The 12,967-nt window shown below is 37.4% G+C and overlaps 1 protein-coding gene across 1 annotated transcript in view; it reads right to left on the bottom strand.

Moving 5' to 3' along the window:
- DOCK4 (dedicator of cytokinesis 4) overlaps positions 1-12,967 on the bottom strand; it is a 405,568-nt gene that overhangs the window by 43,112 nt on the left and 349,489 nt on the right. The window contains exons 32-35 of the mRNA XM_045511159.2: positions 12,533-12,618; positions 7,737-7,832; positions 6,802-6,862; positions 2,742-2,835 (exon numbers count right to left, since the gene is read on the bottom strand). Coding sequence (XP_045367115.2) covers positions 2,742-2,835; positions 6,802-6,862; positions 7,737-7,832; positions 12,533-12,618 — 337 coding nt within the window. The remainder of the gene's footprint in view (positions 1-2,741; positions 2,836-6,801; positions 6,863-7,736; positions 7,833-12,532; positions 12,619-12,967) is intronic.

Genomic DNA, 12,967 nt, shown 5'->3' with positions numbered 1-12,967 from the left:
AACACACACACACACCTTATATACCTATTAATAAAAACAACATGATAAATACTTTTATGCAAATCTGAACAAACTGCAATGGGAAAAGACATTAACTCTGCCCACGGCGGGGGTGCTGGGTCATGGAGTGGGTGAGGGAAAGCGAAGGAAGGTGAAGACTTCATGGAGAAGATGATACAGGAGCTGGCTCTGACAGATAAAAACGGATGTAGTACAAGTGGGAAGATGAGGCTGAACAGACAGGTGCTGCTTCAATTATGATGGACCTTGAATAAAGAGTTTGAGCTTTATTTTGTAGAAGACATGAATTGACAGCATTATATCTAGAGAAAGTGTTGGTGAAATTTTCTCAAAGGGACAGACAGGAAGTAATTCAGGCTTGTAGGACACACTTCGCTGCAACTACTCAATTCTGCCATGGGCACACAACAGCAACCGTGGACCAGATGTAAGTAAGCAGGTGTGGCGGAGTTCTAATAACACCCGACTCCTTCAGTATTGGTAATTCCTTAATGGAATGCAATCCTGCCATGAAAGTTATAGAACTCCCATAGAAGTTCAGTTAGTTCTTTTTAAGTAAAATTTGCACTCAAATCTAATGTCATATAGAAAAGCGCATGAGTACAACTTAATGCGTTTTTATAAGATAATCTCACCTGTATAAGCAGTATCCAACTTTTAAAAAAACCCACTAAAACAACAACAGAACATCATCACCCCTCTCCCAATCCTGCACCTTCATGCATTGTCCTGGTCACTTTTCCTTCAAATACAACAACCATCCTGACTTCTAACACCACAGATAAGTTTTGTGCAATTTTGAACTTTATATACATAGAATTGGGCAGTCTGGATGTACAATTAGTTTTAACATTTCAGGAATATAAAGATAATAGACTATTAGAAAAAAAACAAAAGAAGAGGACTAGGAGAAGGAGCCCCTGGGAGATGGGAAGAGTGAGGAAGATCAGAGAGAGGAAGGAGATGGAGAAAGGGACTTTTAAACTCTGTGTATGACTTTCTGGGCTCGCCCCCAAGCTGTGCATGTGTAGGATGAACCAGAATCAACATAACAAAGATTCTGATAAGTGAACTATGGTACAGACAAACTGTCCATGTCTCAGACTCTCTCTGGGTGACATACATACAGGAAAGGGCAGAAGAGTACTACAAAGGCTTTGCAAACTAAACTGACCTTCAGAAGGTGGTTCTGGACTTGAGGTCTGAAACTAACTGGATCGATTTTCTGCTAAAATTAAAATAGCCAACATTCTCCAGAAGATTTTAACAGAATCTAGAATCTCGTAATATTCAAAAAGTCCGGGATGCAATCCAAAATTACTTGACAAAGAACCAGGAAAACTAAACAAATCTCAAAGGGAAAAGGCAATTGACAGATACCAACTCCAAGATGATTCAGATGTTAAAATTATAGGCAAATACTATGAAACAGCTATTATGACTATGCTACTTGAAGTCAAAGTGAACACTTGTGAAACGAATAGAAAGATACATGTACTTTGCAAAAAAAAAAAAAAGCTATTATAAAATAGCCAAGTGAAAAATTTAGAACTGTATAATAAAAATAACAAAAATTAAAATTTCACAGGACGGGCTCAGAGGTTGAATAGAAACGATAGGAGAGCCAGTGGACTTGAAAGTGAATCAACAGAAATGATCCAATCTGAAAAACAGAAAAATTTTTTAAAAAGATAAAAAGAATAGAGTCCTAGAAACTCATGGAACAATACCACTGGAGTTCCAAAAGAGACAAGAGTCAATGCAGAAAATAGAGTTGAGAAAACAATGCCTGAAAACTTACCAAATTTGGTGAAGGAACTAAGGTTATAGAAACCAGAAGCTCAGCAAACCCAAACAGGATAAACTTAAAGAAAATCACGCTCATATATATCATAATTAAATGGCTGAAAACCAAAGATAAAGTCCTGAAAGCAACCAAAGATAATTACACATTACATTCAGGGGAACTATTTAAATGACTACAGATCTTTCATCAGAAACCATGGAAGCCAGAAGAAAGTAGAGGAACATTTTTAAAGTACTGAAAAAAAGAAACTGTCCATCTAGAATTCTATATCCAGCAAATATTTCCTCTAGGGATGAAGGTAAAATAAAGATGAAGGAAAACTAAGAATTCTTTACTATTAGATCTGTTCTAAAAGAAATACCAAAACAAGTTCTTCAGGTTAGATGAAAATGTTAACAGAGGAAACCAGAATTTTATGAAGGAAGAAAGAGCAACAGAAATGGTAGATATCTCAGTAAATATAATAGATTATTTTTGTCATCTTAAATTTTTTAAAATAGGTATGACTTAAACATTTTGACGTTATCCAATGGGATTTTCGATGCACGTAGGTGCAACACCTATGACAACTATAATGTAAAGTGAGGAAGTTGTGAAGTTCCTATACTTAAAGTTGTGAAATACTAAGTCTAAACAGACTGCGAAAAGCTAGGTGCGTATTTCAGAATCCTCAAAGCAACCTCTAAAAAACTGTGTAAAGAGATACAGTAAAAAAAAAAAAAAAAAAAAAAAAAAGCAGCCAATATATAAAATAAAGTGGAGTACTTAGACACATAATCTGATTAAAAATAAATTTCAATTTTAAAGGAGAAATACTTGAGTTCCCAGCTCTAATGAAAAAAACAAGAGTTATTATGTTTAACATCTCAGTGACCAGCCCACTTCCCCCAACTGAGCCCAAACACACCATTACCTGTGAAGTTCTGTGCTTTGAGATGCAGATCATAGAGCTTGTGGATGTAGCGTATATACATCTCTTCCTTGTTCAGTTCAGTCTTATAGAAGTTCTATAAAAAAAAGGTATGTTAATTCCTCAACAATCAGGTCGGCAAATTTCTGCCTTTTACTCTACTTGAAGTTTCACGTCTTGAACCAAGAGAACAGATGCATTTTTCCGTATGTCTTTTAAAAATTAAGTGAGGAGACCCAGGGACATATTTTTAATTCAACACTGTCTATAATTACTTATCAATTATTAAATAAGCTGCTAACTCCTAGGGGATGTTATTACCACTGACTTACATTTCTTCTGTTACTTTCTATTTTTCTTGCTAGTTTAACTGCCAATGGACAATCAGCCTATTCAACATAAAAATATTAAAAATATGTAATAGATTACACTAGTCATTAAATATGATCATTAATATTCAAATGATAATTTAATTTTAAACGAAAGGTTTCCAGTTTATGTCTACAACATAAAGGGATTCATACTAAAAGATTTTGTTTTAAATTATTGTGATGGGGCATGCTTATTGAAAATATTTTACGTATTAAAAAAAAGCATCTGGATCTTGTTAAACTTCTCTAAAATGTTTTAACATTAGTAATCAAAAACTCAGCTCTGACTGACCTGGACATACTAGGTGGCATTTTAAAGGTCTACTTTATAGGCATCCTCACATATTCCTTCACCACATTAGAAAGTACATTAGTCCTCACTGAACTTAGTAAACATAGGAACAAATGTATAAGAAGTTGGAGTCCAGCAAAAGCATGACGCTGTGAGACTCTATGTGAGTCACTTTTAGTGAGCAGGTCATTGTACGTTATGAAATCTCTGCTCAAGCCATCTGAACAACTGTTATTACTGGTGCTGTTGTTATTTTGACTGATGCTACTTGGTATGTGGAAGAAGGGGAAATGGATAGTGATGGGGCGAGGGGGTGAATCCATTGACCTGAAGGAGTGTTTTCTAAGAGGGAAAGTCCAGGAATCCTAAAAATTTTTTTGAAATTGATTAGGTAGAGAGGGCTCTGGTAATGGAGCAAACTAGCCAATATGGCTGCTTAAACTGTACTTGGGCTTGAAGCCTGAGGACCTTCTGTCATTGTACTTTCTGGTGCCACTACCTAACAGATGCTCATTCGTCAAACCATGAAACAATGACATATAGTTGAAAGCATCATCAAAAAAATTTTTCCCCATTTATATCATTATCCTTCCCCTTTCACAGTGTCCTGCAGATCTTGGTCGTCTTTTAAAAGCTCAGTAAACAATCCTATTCACATCTCTTTTATTATAACCCAAATCATTTTAATTAGCAAGAATTGCTCTATCATAAACATAAATCTAACAACTCCATAGCAGGCTTTTACATTATTAAAGGATGATGTGCTCTGATAGCTTTCTGGTAAGAAGCAGATTTCTTTGGGAACAAAATATAAATGATCACTCTGTAAATGAATAGTCCTTAAAAAAAAAACTCTCTAGTCGGCAGATGAGAATCTTTCACATATGTCTGGCAAAATTAGTGACACAAAGAAGAAAACAATAATTACATTTCCTAGCATTAGTCATGTCAAAGATTATATATTTTTACCAATCTAACACTGCAGTTTAACTCTGATTGTGTAAAGAAAGCCAGAGCTCTCCAGAAAACAATCTGGAATTTGTCTTTCCAAAGAGTTAAGAAAAATCTCCAGGAGGAAGTGAGGGGCTAAAGTGAACCATATTGCAGCTAGAAAACATCAAGAACTTTCCATATGGAGGAGAAGCTAAAAAGATTAGCTTCAAAGCTATATGTCTGGCCCTTTAAAAAGAAGAATTCTTGTGCTGGTTGAAATTAGAACAGCTTTCAAAATGTTTGCATTTTCTAGAAGGATTATTCTTGGTCAGTTCATAACTAGCAGGATAAATTCTTTGTCTCAAGCGGAATACAGATGGGACCACTGATTTCATTAAGTCTCTGGCTTATTCCTCCTGGGAAACTCGAGTAAACACATTTAGGTCAGAGTACTCATTCTTTCATCCAAGGAAATGATCTCTTCTGTTAGACTGACTGAGGAAATGAACCGAGGGTCTACATTTATTCATGTACCTCCAAACAGAGGCTGCTGTGAAAGAAGACGGAGGCAGCGGAAGATGACTCTTTTGGAGAAAGGAAAAGGCGTTCTTTGAGGTTATTTAGGAGATTTTGCGCCCCAAGTTGCGGTAGAGCTTGCATTAAGGAAACAAACTGAGAATATCTGAAGTTTACAGAGCCCTTGGCTTTTCTCCCCAAACAATGATGTACAAGGAGGGATGTGGAGGCAGGTCAGGCTGAGGATCCTGCCATAGTGAAAGGCTGGTAAAAGCTGGGGAAGCACAGAAAGGAAATTTTAAAGTGGGAATGACTGTGCTCAAGGTTAGAATTAAGTGCTAAGAGGAGAGGTGATGGGCTGACCCAGTGAGCCTGGCCTGATGGCCTGGAGGTTACTGTTGGGTCTGACGACAAAAATGATGGAAGAACCTGCATAACAAGACGTGGCCTGATAGAGGATGCTCAGGTCTCACTATATTTAGCGACTGACATCGGAGGTGGAGATGTAACAATTAAATGCAAAAATGAGGAGGAAGTGGTGGGTGCGGTAAAGAAAGAGAAAGTCATGTGCTCAGAGATGAAGAACAGTGCAGCTAGAAAACAAATTAGGGAAACAGGTTAAAAAGACAGTCATGAGAGAGTGAAAATCCAGAGCTCTGAACAGGGGCTGTGAGGGGAAAAATAAAACAAAAAGCAAAACTGAAACCAACAAGCTAAGACAAGACAGAATCAGAACAGGGGACAAAACAAAATTTCAAGGTGCAGGCAAAGAGAACACAAAAGTATGTGAGAGACATATGGATCAGAGTAACAATTAGAATTCTGTCTGTGCAAGTGCTTGGAATAGAAGTGAGGTTTCATCTATTCTGCAAAGTAAGAAAAAGAAACCATGATATTCACAAATTTAGAACCGGAAGCAGTCACAACATATTCCCATATTTTAAATCTGATTAAGACAAATTATCAAAAGCGTCAATTCATCCTATATTAAAATCTGAAAAAGGAATATCTAAACGTATGGTCATTCTCTACCATTCTATCTAATAGTTAGTTATTTGACATTTCAATATAAACTTTGTTTTCCTAGGACAGTTCTGGTTTAGCCTATTATCTTTACACAGTATTTCTTTTTACTTTAAAAAATGTCTTGTTTGGCATAATTTATTTTTTATATGAAATCTGTGTATTGGCAGAAAACACAGGCAGCTTTCTGCCTTTTGCCAGACATTCCTGTAGTTAATAAATTAAAATCAAGATAGATCTCTGAGGCTCTGTATGGTTTATACTACTCAAGGTCAGGAAAATGTTTAAAAGAAAACCATTATTTCTATTTTTTTATGTTGATCGAGGGCAGTCTTTCTAAATTAGTTCCTGAAAATGTAACCATATCTTTTTAAATGCTATTAAAATGATACTATTAATTTCTGTATTAAAAAAATGTCTTGCTTGGCTGAAAAATTTTATGGTTATCCAGACCTTAATAATAGTGGTACTATGGATTTAACTTGCAAAGAAACTAGAGAGTGAAAATTCATGTGCTAAACAGAAAACTGTCATGTGTTCACAAAAGAAGAGCACACTAGTTTTTATTTAAATATAGAAGAAATATAAGAAGAACCGGAAGAAACTGTCTACACAGAAGTAAAAAGATCTTTCTCCAGGGACGTCATGCTTTTTCCTAGAGAAGCAACAAGAGACTCCGGAGTGGAGAAATGATGCAACAGGAGAAGGATGGAGCCACTCTCAGACCTGACAGCGGGTGCGTGCTGCAATGTTCAGAGCTGAGAATTCTCTAGCATTTAATTCAATCTGAAGCAAAAACACTTCTAAACTCTTCTAAGAAACAGCCAGATAAAGATACATTGTGGATTAAAAACAAACAAAACATAGTATTTCTGTGAATAAAACAAATGTTAGGCTATAAGGAGAAAAAGGGAAATTGTTTACTAACCAGGAGGCTAACTGTGCAGCCAATCTTTTTGCCATCGACCTCACCCATTTTCATGCAGTCCCTAAAAACAAAAAGCAAGAGTCAGAACTCAGCACTTCCTTCCTAGGGGCCAACACAATTTGTTCTTTTAGGGGGAAAAAACAAGTACTCTCAGGGACTAGAGGCAACATGCAAGTTGCTGTTGGGATCAGGGTTCAGCAGAAGAGAGGAACTGTCCCAGGTGGCGTGAGCTCGAGTCAGGGTCGGGGGGTTTCCGCTGAGAATTTCACTTCCAGGTGGACTGTGCTCCTTCTCCATAGATGGGGGGGGGGACAGGTAGGGGGGAAAAGGAGGGGTGAAGATGTGTTATTATACACCTCTTACTGGGGTGAGAAGAGGCTGGTAAGCTTGGCCATCAACAGTGAGAATGAGGCTTTTATTCTTAAAACAACACCCTGCATTTAAGTGGGATGAACTGCTTTAGCAATTTAGATAATTTAAAAATCAAAAAATTATGTCTACAGAAGGTGATGGTGTGAGTTTCACTCTCCTTCGGCTTTTATAAAAATGCAGTATGGTTGTACAATTCTCTGTTAAATGGTCATCACCCTGTGATGAATGAATCTACTGGTTCTAATGGGTGAGTCTAAATAGTAAAAAAAAAAAAAAAAAGGTTTCTTTAACAACAGGACTCTGAGAACCTTCTCAGTTCACTAAGACTTTGAAAGAACTGTCCAAAAAAACTCAAAACAAAACATAAAAAAACAGGAAAAACAAACAAAGAATAAACCTCTAAACCCGCCAATTAGAAGCCTGTTATTTTACTGAGCAAGGTTCCTTGGTCTGATTATCAATTTTTTTTTGAGTGATTAACTCAAGTGGAAGGCTGGCAGTAGTCTAACTCTGACTTTCTAACTGGAGCTCAGCATATCTGGAAAACGGGGGACTCAGCTTACCTGTAATCTAACAACCTCTCCATTAGCCGAGTTACAGTGGCAATTAATGAAACGCCACTTTCCCTCCATGTTTCCCGCTCAATTTTCTTTAGGAGACTGGAAAAGAAAGAACCCAGGGCATTTTCAACATTTATTTTTATCAGTCACCATGACAACCATTTTACTTTCATCAGTACCTTAAATGCCTTAGCAACCACTGCAACATTTCATAAGTAGCACAATTTGCAAACAATGTCTTACCTAGGATAGGGACCAAATAGTGGAATTCTAATCCAGGAAGCATTGACAAAGCAAATTGATTTTCAGATTACCAAGTCATCAAATACGAACACATGCATATAATCAAATTTTCAAAATATGCAAGCACCTCACAGCTCAAAGACATTGTCTCCTAGCTTCTCTCTTACGTTAACAGAGGCTTGCGCCTTGCCACATCAAATAACACTGCGAAAAGCGAAAACAGGAGTGCCTCTAAGTTTACTTTTAAGTAAGATCTTGCTTTATTCACAGAAAAATGTTTTCCTACCTCTCAGAGGAATGCATCTTCATCCAAGCAATTTTACTGCAATGCAACTGCTACAGGAAAATCCTTGTACAGACGGTATGACGTTTTGCGTTTTTTCCTCTCACTTAACATTTGCCCACTCAATACATATTGTACTATCTGTGCACTCACTCAACAGTTTCATTCATTTTGTCATTAATCACAGAGGATTTTCTATGTGCTTGTTACAGCGGATTGATGGCAAGTACTGAACCACATCTCTCCTCCTACACTTTTCCCTAATCTTAAGCACCTTGGAGCAGAGGAACTACTATGTAAACACAAAACAATAACAATCATAATAATTAGGCTCTGTTTTACTTTCACTCCCACCTCTCCACAAATTAACCATATACTTGGCAAAAACCTTTACAAAAAAATCCCAAAGATAAAAGTAAGAATGTAGGCATGACAAGATACTTTCTTACCCCTCCTAAATTTAATGATCATTATTTCTGTCTGAAATCTTATTTCTCTTTCATCTTGGTTTCAGGAATAACACAGAGAGAAAATATTTCTGACAAGTACCATCTAAACCTATCATACACTGTTCTTAGTAGGAAAAAAAGCTATTTGGTCAAAGCTTGCCTTTTTTTTTTCTGCCTATGGCTACATTCTCTCCCAGTTTTCCTTCCCACTCCTCACTCCTTGCTATCGCCATTCCAGTGCCCAAGCATATGTCTTGTCTCCTCATCGGTTGCCTCTGCATCCTTGATCATCCGTTTTTCTGGTTTATTCTGAACTGTTTCCTAGATTAAGGAGGTGGGGTGGGGGAGAAGTAGCACACGAAGGGATGGAGCTTGCCCTGACTAATCCCCACAAGGAAAAACCCCTTAGTTTGTTCTAAATGGGCTTTCTTTTAAAAACCTCTGAAAAGCACCTGTTTCGAGCTGAAATGCCAAACTGGTATTGAACCAAGTTCTCAAATGAAAATCTGCCTGCCAAAATAATGCAGGATGATGGAGAAATCTTCCCAAGTGACAGCCCACACCTCATATACTTTAGAGGCTGAAAAACAAAGAACTCAAGTTAGGTAATACTTCTAAAAATATATGGAGACTTCTTTTATAGGCATGAGTTTCATTAATTTGCACAGCCTCCGGATGCAGTAAGAAATCTGAGATACATAATCCTCTTGTAAAAGGAGGCAAAGCTCTGCAGTCTGTTTCCTTGACTAACTCAAGACCCAATTATCAGGACCAAGCCTAGGACCCAATTCATCTGTTTTCTTGGCTAGGCTTGTTCCTTCTCTGGGGAAGCTTGTCCTCCCAGTTTACCTGCTACTTGTTCACAAGGAGAAGCTATGGGACAAGAAGAGTCTTTCTAGATAACCTGGGTGACACTGGCCTCTAATTTGGTATATTTCCATTTGGTCCATCATCGTGCCAACGTGCCCATGTCAAGTACACAGGGAAGTCATCTAATAACAGTGAAAGGTGATTTCTCATTTCTAATTTATAGGCAATGGGACTCTCTAACACTGGGGAGTGGGATAAATCAGGGTCCTGCAGGAAGACACACTGCTCCTCAGCCGTTTACTCTGTGATTGAATATGAAGAGTGCGGGATCTGACCCTCAGTCTACCTCTCTGTGTCATAACAGCATCACCTGGAGGCCATCATTGTATCAAACACCTGCGTCCGTGCCTGCCCTTCTCAATCCAGAGAGAAGAGCTAGATACCTGACGTGTGTGTTACACAGCTAATCCTCTGTCTCCTAACTATGACTAAATGTGCAATCACAAAATAACGATTGTGGAATGATCTGGAGTCTTGCTGAATTATTTAGAATAACACAGAACAAAGCATAGTAAAGGACTGAGGGGGAGGTTACCTCTTCTGAAAAGCCTCTTTGGAACCCGAGGCTGTTGGCACCCCTAGTAGGTGCTCCTACAGTAGTCACTGCTGCAGCCTCGGCCTTAGGAGAGCAGCTGGCACAGGGAGATACTTAATAAACAAAGCTAAACGAGTGAGTTAAGTGGATCCAGGGAGGCAGAATTTAATTATGATACCCTGTTCTAGATAACATGCGGGCGGCAATGGTCCACAATTTCAGCATTATCAACAACAATGAATCCTGATCCCTATTTATTTAAGAAGATGTAGTAGGGTAAATGAAGATAACATGAGGGTTAGGGAAAGGTGAGCTGAGTTCTTAGGAAGGACTGTACAAATTGATAGTCTCATTCTAAGGAGGCTATTTTGGCGAGTACGTACTACATTTTAAGGAAGCAGGGAGCTACTTTCAGCTTCTGAAACAAATTTTAAGAAGTTTTAGACATGAATTACACAGAACAAATGAGAATCTGCACCATAAGGGCTTGTGTTCCTAATTCATAATGTGTGCAATGACTCATTGTGATTATACCAATTCATTGTGATTTTTGTTGCCAAAGAAGCATTTTATTGTTTCCTGAAATATAGTTAGATTTTCACTTTCTTTTCTGAGCCCAGGTAGTAATGACATTTAATTAGCACTTTAGATTTTATTTATTCCCCATATGCTGATCATAAAAGCATGAAAGAAAAATATTTATAGTAACATTTCTAGTAATATGCTAAAAATCAACAAAAGAATAAAAATCTCCACTCTTGAATGAATCAGCCCCCTTAAAATACTCCTAATTATAGAGGCTTAATATTTTAATTATTGGTTTGATCTTAATGTCAAGGTACATCTTCTATTTCAAAGCCATATTTATATACAAGAAATCCAAATTACATGCTATCAGGCCTTTATTAAAGTAGATAAGAGGCACTATAAAGCTATGTGAGTGTTTATTAATCTTATGAATTTATTATAAATAATTAATCACAAATCTCAAAAGATTCATTTCACTGAGTGCTTTCTCATTTTAGTTCTTTGTTCAAACCAAGGACTAGTAACTGAATTGAGAGTGGTTTTCAAAAGCAATTTATTATATCGGATGAGGTTTTAATCAGAATCCTTGCTAAATTCCAGCTGTCATGGAAGACAGATGCTTTGTACATCAGAATGAATGAGGGCTTGGTGAATAATTATTAAAAGTTCCAGTTTAATTACAGTATCAGAAGAAAATGTCATTGTTCAGGGTTCAGTACAAAGAATGTATTTTATCACCCACCATCACCGCAAGCTATCTGTATACCCCTTCTTGGCTTTTCCTTTCAACACAATTTTCTAAAAAGCTTCAAGAATGATTTTGAATCAGGCAAGCTGAAATCTACCAGTCCCTAATAATACTTTTCAAACCTAAATATTAATATATCCGCTGCTCTAAACTTAAGATCATAAAACGAATTACAGAATTTTGCTTTTGGCTCTCAGCACTAAAGCATTAATATTGAGTTGTAGGTGATACCTCGGCATAAATGTAAGTAAAAGCACGTTCTGTAATAGAAAAATGTATGCCTGAAATGTTTTTGCATTTCTGAATGAACTGCAAACATTTCCCAAGCACAAGGAGCTGGTTTTCCTTCAAAAAGAAACACTTTGTAAGCACACAAGGCTTGAAAATGACTGAGAGCTATGGAAGGCTGTTGGGAAAACAAGTGCTAGAATCAAAACCCTAAAGCACGAAAACCTACTTCTGTGTCCTCTCTGGCCCCTTGACACAGTGGCTGAATACTTGGTACAAGCAATTCATCCTGCAAGGCTGATCACATTCCTACATGAGTAAGGACAGTCTCAGAGTCTCCTAACAATACTCTACTATTTCTCAATCCTCCATACAAACCCTAATCACAGAATTTACTAAAAATGATTTGCTTCTTTCATATTCTAATAGGAACATTTAGGAAGCAATTAATGCTGAACGAGCAGTCGTTACTGATGAATTAAATCAAGTGTTGAAGAACAGATGCAAACTAGGTTAATTTTCCCAACAGCAAATCAGCCAAGGATATCTTGCTTTGGAAAGCACTGTGTACAAACATAATAATCACACCACTATTTCGTTCCCCTTTCCCACTCCTAACCCTATTTAAAAGCATTATCTTGCAGCCCCAGCTTAAAAATTATTAGGCATGAAAAGAGTGAAATTTGTTACATAACATTTGTGACCTGTCCTAATCAGACACTAATACAAATAGATATGTCTAATCATCAACATAATAAGATGCATTCGCCAGAGTTAGGCAATTGTCCTTTATTTCACACTCCACAAAGACAAAGCACTCCTGTGAGACCCAAGCTGTCTTTGTAGCTCTCAGTTGCTTAGCACTGACACCAAATCCCCCAAACAGAATGAACCTGGGATGAACATGTTACTCACATACTGTTGAAGAGCTCGCGGTATGTTTCATCACCTTTGCCTTCTGACATCAGGCTGTCCAGTTTGTCAATTAGCTTGGCTTCCACCTGAAACATACCCAAATGTTACTCTCATTCCTCCCCTTCACAAGGAGGATTTTCTAGGTGAGTTGAAACATTTATTTCCACAAAAGAAAAAGCCACAGTAAATTTTGTGAAAGCAACATTATCAGCTGTGGCTAACAGGAGACACCCCCTTGGAATTCTAGGGCACCAATTTAGATGCAGCAACACGACTTCAAACTCCCAGTGGGGTAGCATGTGCTGCCGCCAAAGACTTCTATTTGTTGATTCAAACACAAATGCTTGCAGCCCAGCTCAAACGTTTCCTAAGTTCTTTTTTTAGGAGCTGTAAAAACTGGCAAGTCTAATGTCTTTTTTTTTTTAAATCATTATA

Source organism: Camelus bactrianus, chromosome 7 (genome assembly GCF_048773025.1).
Source record: "Camelus bactrianus isolate YW-2024 breed Bactrian camel chromosome 7, ASM4877302v1, whole genome shotgun sequence".
NCBI classification, from domain to species: Eukaryota; Metazoa; Chordata; class Mammalia; order Artiodactyla; family Camelidae; genus Camelus; species Camelus bactrianus.
Note: the sequence above shows the minus strand (reverse complement) of the source record. Positions and strands in the feature narration are given on the sequence as shown.